The sequence below is a fragment of the Heterodontus francisci genome, chromosome 38 (assembly GCF_036365525.1).
Source record: "Heterodontus francisci isolate sHetFra1 chromosome 38, sHetFra1.hap1, whole genome shotgun sequence".
Taxonomy (NCBI): Eukaryota; Metazoa; Chordata; class Chondrichthyes; order Heterodontiformes; family Heterodontidae; genus Heterodontus; species Heterodontus francisci.
Genome location: NC_090408.1, coordinates 44,473,810 through 44,486,196, shown reverse-complemented (window position 1 = coordinate 44,486,196; position 12,387 = coordinate 44,473,810). Strand labels below are relative to the sequence as shown.

At 44.4% G+C, this 12,387-nt stretch overlaps 1 protein-coding gene across 3 annotated transcripts in view; it reads left to right on the top strand.

Annotated features, from left to right (window-relative positions):
- pde8a (phosphodiesterase 8A) overlaps nucleotides 1-5,006 on the top strand; it is a 132,626-nt gene extending 127,620 nt beyond the window's left edge. For 2 of the 3 annotated variants that reach the window (XM_068018302.1, XM_068018299.1), the window contains 2 exons: nucleotides 2,200-2,329; nucleotides 3,522-5,006. In XM_068018302.1, the coding sequence (XP_067874403.1) occupies nucleotides 2,200-2,329; nucleotides 3,522-3,622 (231 nt within the window). In that variant the 3' untranslated portion in view covers nucleotides 3,623-5,006. The remainder of the gene's footprint in view (nucleotides 1-2,199; nucleotides 2,330-3,521) is intronic. The other variant, XM_068018301.1, reaches the window with a different exon arrangement.
- The last annotated feature ends 7,381 nt before the right edge of the window (nucleotides 5,007-12,387 follow it).

The window sequence follows — 12,387 nt, the reverse complement described above, 5'->3', positions numbered from 1 at the left end:
GGCTTGGGCTCAGGTCAGACGTGGTTCGGTCGGGGCAAGCTCGGGTCGGACGTGGTTCGGTCGGGGCGAGCTCAGGTCGGACGTGGTTCGGTCGGGGCGAGCTCGGGTCGGACGTGGTTCGGTCGGGGCGAGCTCGGGTCGGACGTGGTTCGGTCGGGGCGAGCTCGGGTCGGACGTGGTTCGGTCGGGGCGAGCTCGGGTCGGACGTGGCTGGGTCGGGGTCGGGCTCGGGACAGGTTTCATTTGCAGACACGAGCAGGCCTTTGTTGCAAAGTACAAACTTTATACAAAAAGTAATGGTTCCTTTTGTATCTCCCATCTCTGCCTGGCCATCTTTCCCTTCCACCTTCACTAGCAGTGACGTCAAATATCTCACCACCCTGCCCCCAGCCCACGCCTCTCTCATAGAACATAGAACAGTACAGCACAGTACAGGCCCTTCGGCCCACGATGTTGTGCCGACCCTTTAACCTACCCTAAGGTCAAACTACCTGCATACCCTTCATTCTACTGTCATCCATGTACCTATCCAAGAGTCGCTTAAATGCCCTTAATGTATCTGCTTCCACTATCACCGCTAGCAGTGCATTCCACGCACCCACCACTCTCTGTGTAAAGAACCTACCTCTGACATCTCCCCGAAACCTTCCTCCAATCACCTTAAAATTATGCCTCCTGGTGATAGCCCTTTCCACCCTGGGAAAAAGTCTCTGGCTATCCACTCTATCTATGCCTCTCATCATCTTGTACCCCTCTATCAAGTCACCTCTCCTCTCATCCTTCTTCGCTCCAATGAGAAAAGCCCTAGCTCCCTCAATCTTTCTTCCTAAGACATGCCCTCCAGTCCAGGCAGCATCCTGGTAAATCTCCTCTGCACCCTCTCTAAAGCTTCCACATCCTTCCTATAATGAGGCGACCAGAACTGAACACAATATTCCAAGTGTGGTCGAACCAGGGCCTTATAGAGCTGCAGCATAACCTCGCGGCTCTTAAACTCAATCCCCCTGTTAATGAAAACCAACACACCATACGCCTTCTTAACAACCCTATCAACTTGGGTGGCAACTTTGAGCGATCTATGGACATGGTTCCCAAGATTCCTCTGTTCCTCCACACTACCAAGAATCCTGTCCTGCTAACTCTGTGGTTCCCTTCAAACCCACCCCTCAAATACCAGTAATCCAACCCTGCCTGCAGTCACCACCTAGTTTCAGTACTGCTTGGCAACTGTTTTTACCTGATGAAATACCTTGAGCCATCATGAGTTGAAGGTGATATACAGATGTAAGCTGAAAGAAATCTGAAACTGTAGGAATACCACTGTAAACAAATCTATCTGAATCAGGCTCCACCCCAGCTGTTCATCCAGTTCAAATAATATTTCAAGTAAAATTGCAGCAACACAAGTCTCAATATTCCTCGCACAGAAATCCACACATTAACCCATTTCCAGTCCCTTTTGCTCGTTAGTAATTAGTCAGTGCCTTTGAAAGAGTGTCTTTTGGTGCTTTTTCTGTCTGAGGAGGGGTTCTGTTAGAGAAATTCTGCTGTCAGGAAGGCATGTGCCTCTCCCCTTCCCTCCCCTCCCCGGTCTCCTCCCATTACCCCCACCCTGCCCTCTGTCTCCTCCCCACCCCCCACCTTCGCTCTCCTCCTCCCCCCGCCCCCCAACCTGACAAATTTATGCCAACTTGTTACTGGGAGCAGAAGAGAACCAGCCTATAGCCTGTGACTCTTGCAAAGTTCACTCGTTCACTGTGCACCAAGGGCTGTGCTGTAAACCTGACTGGCTGAGCTTTTCAAACGTCTCATTGTTTCTTTTAGTAAATAATTGCAGTTGCCACATTTCCCTTGCTCTCATGCCAGTGGAGGCTTTGTACCTGCAGTCTGTCCTGACCCTCCACATTCCAGGGTGTTGGATAGTCATCCAAGGTGACTGCTGTGACTCTGGCATGTCTCATTTCTGCTTTTGCCCTCCCTAAGGGGGAGCAGCTTCCCTTAGCTCAGCTTCACTTAGATCCAAACCCTATGTGTAGAAAGCTGGGGATAGAGAAACTACATTCTACCAAAATGGGTGAAGTTCGGGAACTTGATGGCCACCATCTTTATATATTTGTATTATTTGATATGCAAGATGTTGTGATTAGTTCAATTCTTTTATACTGTTGTCTGGTCTCCAAATCTTTGTCTCTTTCACAGACTGATGAGGAGAAGCGACAAGGGCTGCCTGTGGTAATGCCTGTGTTTGATAGAAACACCTGCAGCATCCCCAAGTCTCAAATCTCCTTCATTGATTACTTTCTCACAGATATGTTTGATGCCTGGGATGGTAAGTCTTTGGTTTTCCCCCGAACAGATCTTGCCCTTCCATCAGAAACAGTAAACTTAGTCTATAGTTCAAATGATAATGTGACATTGTTATTAAAATTCTGTTAAATCACTCATTCCCTTATTAATCATTATTTTTATCCTTTGCAATATTGAGTCCTTCACAAACTCGTTTTGCTGGCTTATTTCCTTCCCCCTATTTTGCAGTGTCTCATTCCTCTTATTCCTCTTATGAAAGTGTTGATTGTTCCACTCCATACAGGCCGCAGATGAAACCTCTGGTCTTTATGGCGCTACCATACCAGGTGGTGCATTTACCCTTTGGGAGTACTGCTGAATCAAACGGAGATGATTGTAGTAGTCCTGTTTAACTGGTGTGTACTGTACATAGAGGAATTAGTACTGAGACAGAAGTCATATCTTCACAAGTCCATTTGCAGCCTGATGTTTCCGTTGATGTGCGGTTTCAAGACAGTAATCGCTCTGTCACCTCGTGCACACAGCTGTTCTTTCCCTCTGTCCATTGTTAAAGCACTTGCTGCATTACATAGGATTATACAGCACAGGAACAGGCCATTTGGTCCAACCAGTCTACCTTGGCCCCTATGCTCCATATGTGCCTCCTTCCATTCTATTTATCGAACCCTATCAGTAAATTTGTGCATAGCAAAGTCCCACAAATAACAGAGAAATGACCAGATAATCTGTTTCAGTGATGGTTTTATTTACAGCACAGAAACAGGCCATTCGGCCCAACAGGTCCATGCCAGCGTTTATGTTGCACACGAGTCTCCCTATCTTATTTCATCTTAATCCGATCATATCATCTCTTCCTTTCTCCCTCATGTTTATCTAGCTTCCCCTGAATTCATCTCTGCTATTCACCTCAACTACTCTGTGTGAGTGAGTTCCACATTCTCACCACTCTCTGGGGAAAGAAATTTCACCTGAATTTCCTGTTGGATTTACTAATGTCTATCTTATATTTATGGCCCCTAGTTTTGGACTCCCAAAAATGTTAAAATCTTCTCTGTCAACTCATATACAATGCCTTCATAATTTTAAAGACCTCTATCAGGTCAGGCCATCCCTCAGCCTTCTGTCTCTCTAGAGAAAACAGGCCTAGCCTGTTCAGCCTTTCCTGATAGTTGATTCTTTGGTTTGAGTCTTCACTTTTTTTTATTTGATTATAGCGTTTGCTGACCTGCCTAACTTGATCCAGCACTTGGCGACTAACTTCAAATATTGGAAGAATCTGGATGAACAGAAGCTGCACTCTCTCTCCTCCTCCTGAGCAGTGACCAGGCCATGAACTGCCCAGATACATTATCAGACTCATTGCTATTTGTACAAGTTCTGCACTGCTTTCTGTTGGATTTCATCAAAATGAAGCAAAGCCAAATGCCACATCCCCGTGGGGAATTATGGGAGTAGGGATGCTTTGCTCCTCCTTGGCTGTGTGTTTTTGGAATGTTTTTACACCAGACTGATGCTGTGTAATCCTGCTCCAGTGTAAAGTTGCCCAGCAGGACTGACCAGAACTGTGTGACACCCTCACAATCAGCTGCTGCAGAACACAGCTACGCATTTTTAAAAACTCAGTCTAACTGTGTACCTGCTTCCTTTCAGTGTTGGGAATGTACTGGGTATCTGTGTGTTTGCCTCAGTCCTTTATTATGGAACAGTTTGGGTCAGAGATTGATCACCTGCACAGAGAGACCCACAAAACAAATCTGCGCTACTGAGTAATGCAAGACAGAAGGAAACCTCAGCATTTAGTGAAATGTATCCTGTTTATTTTTCAGATCTGCTGGAAGAAGCACTCCCTCCTCCTCCCTGAGCACTACTGATCCTGGTTTATAAGTTTGAAGAAAAAATATATATATGAATCTAGGAGCAAATGTTTAAAAAAAGCTTTTCAAACATGATCATTAACTATTATGATTTAGATGATCTGTTTATTTATTTTGTTAGATGTTTAATATTTTCTATGAATTTATATAAATACTAAAAAAGCCAAAGCCAACTTTCAAATAACATAAATTGACATGATTCAGATATGTTGATGTACAGACCTTTTTATTTTCATAATGCAAATACAGAATATTCTGGAACGTACCTTTCAATTGCACTATATGGATAGATTTATCTGTTTAGCTATCTGTTAATAAGGGTTTCTGTTACTGGGAGGCAGTGGTACCTGCAAGATCTCCTGACCTCTAAATCTTTTATGACCTTTTTGGGAACACTAAGTTACCCGTTGCCATGTTAGCTTTTATAGGATGACCTGTGATCCACCAGACTAGAAGCAGCAGTAGTTACGCTAGAGTTCCAAAGGGTTCTGCAAGTGTTTTTTTTCCACTTTTTTTTTGAACTGTAACTTTGCCTGTCAGGAATGTTTCCCGTTTCTGCCTTGTTTTATACAATACTTATATAATACATTCCAGTCTACAAATAGAAAGAACATCTGATTTTTTTTCATTCTTTGATAACAAGAATTTTTATTTGTTAGAGTTGTATATCTTGCTGTCAGTTAGTTCCTTGTTGCTGGTTAAACAATGCAACCCATTTTTTTCCTTCCCCCATTCTCTGACCAGTCAGTAAAAGCAGTAATCGTAAAACCAGTAATGTGCTTTTTCTTGTAGGCCAAGTGGTTTGGGAGTTAACATCCTTCGATTAAATTGTGTAAATTTCTGCACTTCCCAGGTGTACTGTTTGTTGCCAGACTACCAGAATTTCACAAATCTGAGCAGGTTCAAGCAGTGGAAAGAAAGAGCTTGCATCTATATAATGCCTTTCATGATTGCAGGACAGGCAGTGAGGTATTTCAAGTGTAGTCACTATTGTAATAAAAGAAATACAGCTAATTTGTGCACAGCAAGCTCCAACAAACAGCAATGTGATAATGATCAGATAATCAGTTTTTAGCGACGTTGGTTGAGGAATAAATAATTGCAGGCGATCTGGAAGAACACCCCTGCAAATAATGCCTGGGGAATCTTTTACGCTCACTTGAGGGCGCAGGTGGGGTCTTGGTTCAATGTCTGATCTGAATGCAGCACCCCTGACAGAGCAACACTCCTTCAGTACTGCACTGGAGCGTCAACCTGGATTATGTGCTCAGGACTCGAGTGGGATTTCAAAACACAACCTTCTGACTTGGGTGAGTGTGTGTCCAACTGAGCCACAGCTGATACTATAGGGAATCACTCTCCTGCTTGTTGATTGGCTGCCAGCTGTCCTTTCCACTCTTCCTACTAGAATTTCAGTAAAAATGTAATAATGGGAAGGCAATATTTTCACCAACATTTGAAAACCTTGCAGTGCAATTACACATTCTGTCATACAGGTCAGAGATGGACAATGGAACAGTCGAATACCAGAGAGAAGTAGTGGTAGGCACAGGTGTGAACAGTTTCAAGTAATAAATGAAAACCATCAGACATCAATGAAGTACACTGGTTTCAGTATTCTTTCCCTCCTGTAAATAAATTGAGTGCTGCCACTACTTTCACACTTGTAAGAGCTACCAGAAACCAAATGAAGATGTGATTTTGTTGTCACACAGGACCTGGGCTCTTCCTATTTCATTTCAATATTCTAAGGGTTTGGCCAAATAGCTGTCCAGTACAAATGCAGTTCAGATAGACATAACTAACCAGTCTACCCTTGGGTTTCCAGTAGGGGACACATTCTGACCCATTATGGAAAATTGGATTGTACAAATGAAAGATGAAGCATTAGTGTCAGTTGTATTAGTGTTATGAGATAGCAACCTGGGAGTGGGAGTAGGTCATTCAGCCCCTTGAGCCTATTTTGTCATTCAAAGAGATGATGGCTGATCTAATGAGAAGGTTCTGATGATTCCACAGCTTTTGCTCATCATGTGACTTTGTCACTCACTTGATTTTCATCAACTCCCTCCTGCTGTACAAAATGCCCTCAAACTATTACTCACTGCTGTGGGAGCTTGATGTTGTACATCTGTACGTGTGTTTTATTCTGTAAATTAGTTGTTGATTTTTTTTTTTTACTTTGTATCCATCACTTCTCATCTTGGCATCTCCTTGATTCAGTTGCTATTGATGGGACTTCCCCTGCCCCCTCCCCTGCCTCTGCTGCCTCCCCCTCCCCCGCCTCCCCAAACTCTCAATTTTGGCCTTTTTGGCAACTGATGATCATTAATCATCCTGTGCTCCCATTGACTCTGAATATGCTGGGGGTCCTAGGTTTGTGTTGGTTTATCTCAGCTGTACCAGTAATTGGGAGGCAACAATTGGCTTCCATTTCTCTCAGTAAACAGGAAAAGTTAGCCAGAGTTGCCCCGCTTGATCCCTGTCCATTGACCCCACGCTCCCAACTATAAAGTGCACAACTGGTGATGATGTGACTCAGCTCCGTTATGGTGCCCTTTGTTGGCAAATAGTCATTTAACACAAAGTATAGATTTACACAACAGACACAGTCTTCAATTGAGATGCTGAAAGGTTTCTGGAATCTTACCAAATAGGATTGGTGGGGGATGGAGGAAAAGAGTCTTTGTCTTTTAACAACACTCATCCATGCCCTTGTGCTATCCTACCTCATTGATTTCTTTTCTGACATATCTGCTTGTACTTGCCACTCCAGTAACACCTGTCTTTTCCTCATCCTTCACTCCCACTGCTATATTATTGGTGGGTTGCTCAATTCAGTTGTTACACTTCTGCCCTCTGAAAGGGTCCACCCAATTCTCTCTGCTCTGCCATCTCTCTTTTCAAAAACTTCTTCAAGCCCTCCTCTTTGAACCTGCCTTGGTTTTCCATCCTATCATACCACAGCCCCAGGACATCACTGCAGGTGTTCCCCAGGGTAGTGTCCTAGGCCCAACCATCTTCAGCTGCTTCAATGACCTTCCCTCTATCATAAGGTCAGAGTTGGGGATGTTCGCTAATGCCTGTATGATGTTCAGTACCATTCGCAACTCAGCTGCTGAAGCGGTCTGTGTCCATATGCAGCAAGACTGGGCAACATTCAGGTTTGTGCTGAGAAGTGGCAAGTAACATTTGTGCGACAAGTGCCAGACAATGACCATCTCCAACAAGAGAGAATCTAACCATCTCTCCTTGACATTCAATGGTATTACCATCACTGAATCCCCCACTATCAACATCCTGGGGGTTACCATTGACCAGAAACTGAACTGGACCAGCCACATAAATACCGTGTCTACAAGAGCAGGTAAGAGGCTAGGAATTCTGTAGCAATTAACTCGCCTCTTGACCCCCCCCCCCCCCCAAAGCTTGTCCACCATCTATAAGGCACAAGTCAGGAGTGTGATGGAATACTCTCCACTTGCCTGGATGTGTGTGGCTCCAACAACACTCAGGAAACCTGATACCATCCAGGACAAAGCAACCTGCTTGATCGGCACCCCATACACCACCTTAAACATTCCCTTCCTCCACCACCGATGCACACTGGCATCAGTCTGTACCATATACAAGATGCACTGCAGCAATCAGGGATGGGTAACGAATGCTTGCCTTGCCAGTGATGCCCACATCCCATGAAACAAAAAAAATTTTAAAAATCCGCCATTCCCCTCTTCCACCATACCCTTTTCCTCCTTGTAACATGCTCCAGGAACGCACACTATCCATGAGTGTTGTAAAAAGCAAATTGCAGTTGAGGCAAAAGTGTGCCTGATGCTCGTCATTCTGCCTCCATTTTTGTGGACTCCTAGGACTCGCTAATGTTGGATCCATGGATGCTGATTCAACGGAGTTCGTTTGTAGTGAGTCAGAATCCCATTCCAGAGAATATATCAGGGATACAGGTATTTTACTGTCCTCCAAAGTCATAGCCAAGCCCTCTGGGGCAATCCAGAAACATTGTATTTTCCCTGGGAAACAACATTAATCCTACTAAATACATACCGGGCAAGGAAAATTGGTTTTTTGGACGTTGTAGGAGTGAAGTATCAGCTTCTCGGTCTTACCAGCAGGTTTGTGTTGGAAATGGCACAATTCTCTCCGCAAATTTGACTCTTCTTTCCTCTGGTAGTCAGTTGGAAGTTTCTTATTTCCTGCACTAAGATTGATGTCTAAAAACATCCCATTTTAAAGAACTATAATACTGAAGTGTAGTTGGTATCATAAAAATCTTTAACTCTTCAATATCCTAACAATTTTGATCTTCAATGATCACTCTGCTCCATCAGATGCCATTTGGTATAAGAGAAGCCTCACTTGGTGTAAGTTGGTGATGCCAGTCACATTTGACACACCAGCTTAAAATCTTGATTATGCTTCCTGCAGTCTTGGTATGAGTCTCTGTTTTTATAGAACCTTGCTGACACTCTTGGCTCTTTTATCTGTTTAATAACCTTGAAGTTGCTGAAGTAAATTGGGCGTGCATCAGCATTTGGGTCGACCCTCTCACGGCCAATCTAGAAATCTTTCTCTGAGAATGTGGTCAGTTTTTTCCTAATGTCAATTTCAGAAATCTGAATTTCATTGAATCCTTGTCTTTAGACTCTATGTTGAATGGGGCTGTAAATTTATACAATCCCACATTTCTGTTGGTAACTTTCAGATCTGCAGACTTCTAAACACACATTCCACAAAGCATTATCATAAATGGAGTCAAGATCATGTGACTCAAAGCTACAGTGAACAAAAACCTCATTGCCCTAATATTGATTGCTAATTAGGTAAGGACTAACACTGATAACAGTTTCATTGGTGTCTCCTGGTGGTTTGTATCTGGAGCTGACTGCTGAAATCCAGTCCCATGTTTTACCAACTTCATGTTTTCATGGGGCCCATTGACCTAACTGCAGCACCAACCTGTTGTCTCAAAGCTGAATGTTTAGCAGCAATAGGCAAATCCTCACTGCACCTCAAAGTGCTTCTAAAAAACAATCACTTTTGGATACTGTAATCAGTAACCTGTATTATCAATAAATCCTAAAATCAATATATTGGTCATCTAATTAAGGGGGAGGTAGAAACTGTTCATTAATAAGTTAAATGTTTATCTCCTGTTAATGCGCTGCATCTTGACTAGATTTGTTTGCTTCCTCACTTTCTGTTTGTCCATTTGTTTTTCTGTCTGTCTGTTTGTGTCTCTTTCACTGTATGTCTCATCTGTGTCCCTGTCTTTATCTCCCTCTGTCTGTTTGCCTCTTTGTTTCAGTTTAGAGAGAGTTCTTTACTGATCCATTTTGTTTCTTTAGGTGGATCATTAGGAGTATCGCATATACAAATTCAGCTTGGAATGGTGAGTGTTCTGCCAGTTTCTGTTGAAGAGCTGGCCTGAGCGTGAACAGATTCTTGAAATCATGAGTCCTGTTCTGTAATCAATCTCTTTCTTTAAGCCGTTTGTTAACGAGCTGATTATTCACAGGAACTGTAAGCACATAAACCCTGGAATGCAAAAAGACTTCCAACAAATTGTACACAATTTGCACTGTGAATTGCGTTAACCCTTTGACTGCCAGAGTCTGGAGAACTCTCCGTGGCTGATCATTTCCAGGCTTTCAGTCAGAACCTGATGCAGAAAATACACAACGACTGTATTTTGGGTTAAAACCTGAATGGTTTTATGAATATAATCTTAAACTGAAGTATCAATACTTTTAAAATTTCACCTGTAACTTGCCCACTTGTTCCCCTTTCCCCACCCCTTGCCCCGCTATTCTCTCTATCGCATGCATATAACTCATTGCTGTCCTCTGATAAACACAAGGAGGCTGCTAACATGAGGTTAGCGCTGCCCTGAGATAGGAAACTTTCTGCAACAGGCTCAGGTTAAGTTGAATGAGGTAAATGAAACTAACAGTTCCAAGAAAGTACCCTTTTGTAAAACTTTGCATTTCATCCGGTCCGAATCATTTCTTTCCGTGCCCATTCCCCCAAACTGCTGTATCCATGTATTGTACCTACACCTCTGCTGAGTCCATTCTATGTGTTGATCACATCTTTTTTTATAATTCATTCATGGGATGTGGGCGTCGCTGGCCAGGCCAGCATTTATTGCCCACCCCTAATTGCCCTTGAGAAGGTGGTGGTGAGCTGCCTTCTTGAACCACTGCAGTCCATGTGGTGTAGGTACACCCACAGTGCTGTTAGGAAGGGAGTTCCAGGATTTTGACCCAGCGACAGTGAAGCAATGGTGATGTAGTTCCAAGTCAGGATGGTGTGTTACTTAAAAGGGAACTTGCAGGTGGTGGTGTTCCCATGCATTTGCTGCCCTTGTCCTTCTTGTTGGTAGAGGTCGCGGGTTTGGAAGGTGCTGTCTAAGGAACCTTGGTGCGTTGCTGCAGTGCATCTTGTAGATGGTACACACTGCTGCCACTGTGTGTCGGTGGTAGTGGGAGTGAATGTTTGTGGAAGGGGGGCCAATCAAGCGGGCTGCTTTGTCCTGGGTGGTGTCGAGCTTCTTGAGTGTTGTTGGAGCTGCACCCAACCAGGCAAGTGGAGAGTATTCCATCACACTCCTGACTTGTGCCTTGTAGATGGTGAACAGGCTTTGGGGAGTCAGGAGGTGAGTTACTCGCCTCAGAATTCCTAGCCTCTGACCTGCTCTTGTAGCCACGGTATTTATATGGCTGGTCCAGCTCAGTTTCTGGTTAATGGTAACCCCCAGGATGTTGCTAATGGGGGATTCAGTGATGGTAATGCCATTGAATGTCGAGGGGAGATGGTTAGATTCTCTCTTGTTGGAGATGGTCATTGCCTGGCACTGTGTGGTGCAATTGTTACTTGCCACTTATCAGTCCATTGTCCAGGTTTTGCTGCATTTCTGCACGGACTGCTTCAGTATCTGAGGAGTCGCAAATTATGCTGAACATTGTGCAATCATCAGAGAATATTCCCACCTCTGACCTTATGATTGAAGGAAGGTCATTGATGAAGCAACTGAAGATGGTTGGGCCTAGGACACTACCCTGAGGAACTCCTGCAGTGATGTCCCACAGCTGAGTTGATTGACCTCCAACAACCACAACCATCTTACTTTGCGCTAGGTATGACTCCAACCAGCGGAGAGTTTTCCCCCTGATCCCCATTGACCTCAGTTTTGCTAGGGCTCCTTGCTGCCATACTCTGTCAAATGCTACCTTGATGTCAAGGGCAGTCACTCTCACCTCACCTCAGCCCTTTTGTCCATGTTTGAACCAAGGTTGTAATGAGGTCAGGAGCTGAGTGGCCCTGGCGGAACCCAAACTGAGCATCAGTGAGCAGGTTATTGCTAAGCAAGTTCCACTTGATAGCGCTGTCAATTACATCTCCATCACATTACTGATGGGTGAGATCAGACTGATGGAGCGGTAATTGGCCGGGTTGGACTTGTCCTGCTTTTTGTGTACAGGACATACCTGGGCAATTTTCCACATTGCCGGGTAGATGCCAGTGTTGTAGCTGTACTGGAACAGCTTGGCTAGGGGCCCAGCAAGTTCGGGAGCACAGGTCTTCAGTACTATTGCTGGAATATTGTCAGGACCCATAGCCTTTGCAGTATCCAGTGCCTTCAGTTGTTTCTTGATATCATACTGAGTGAATCGGATTGGCTGAAGTCTGGCATCTGTGATGCTGGGGGCTTCAGGAGGAGGCCGAGATGGATCATCAACTCAGAACTTCTGGCTGAAGATTGTTGCAAATGCTTCAGCCTTATCTTACGCACTGGTGTGCTAGGCTCCCCCATCATTGAGGATGGGGCTATTTGTGGAGCCACCTCCTCCAGTTAGTTGTTTAATTGTCCACCACCATTCAAGGCTGGATGTGGCAGGACTGCAGAGCTTGGACCTAATCCGTTGGTTATAGGATCGCTTAGCTCTGTCTTTCGTATGCTTTTACACAGTTTGGCACGCATGTAGTCCTGTGTTGTAACTTCACCAGGTTGACACCTCATTTTGAGGAATGCCTGGTGCTGCTTCTGGCATGCCCTCCTGCACTCTTCATTGAACTAGGGTTGGTCTCCTGGCTTGATGGTAATGGTAGAGTGGGGGATATGCCGGGCCATGAGGTTACAGATTGTGGTTGAATACAATACTGCTGCTGCTGATGGCCCACAGCA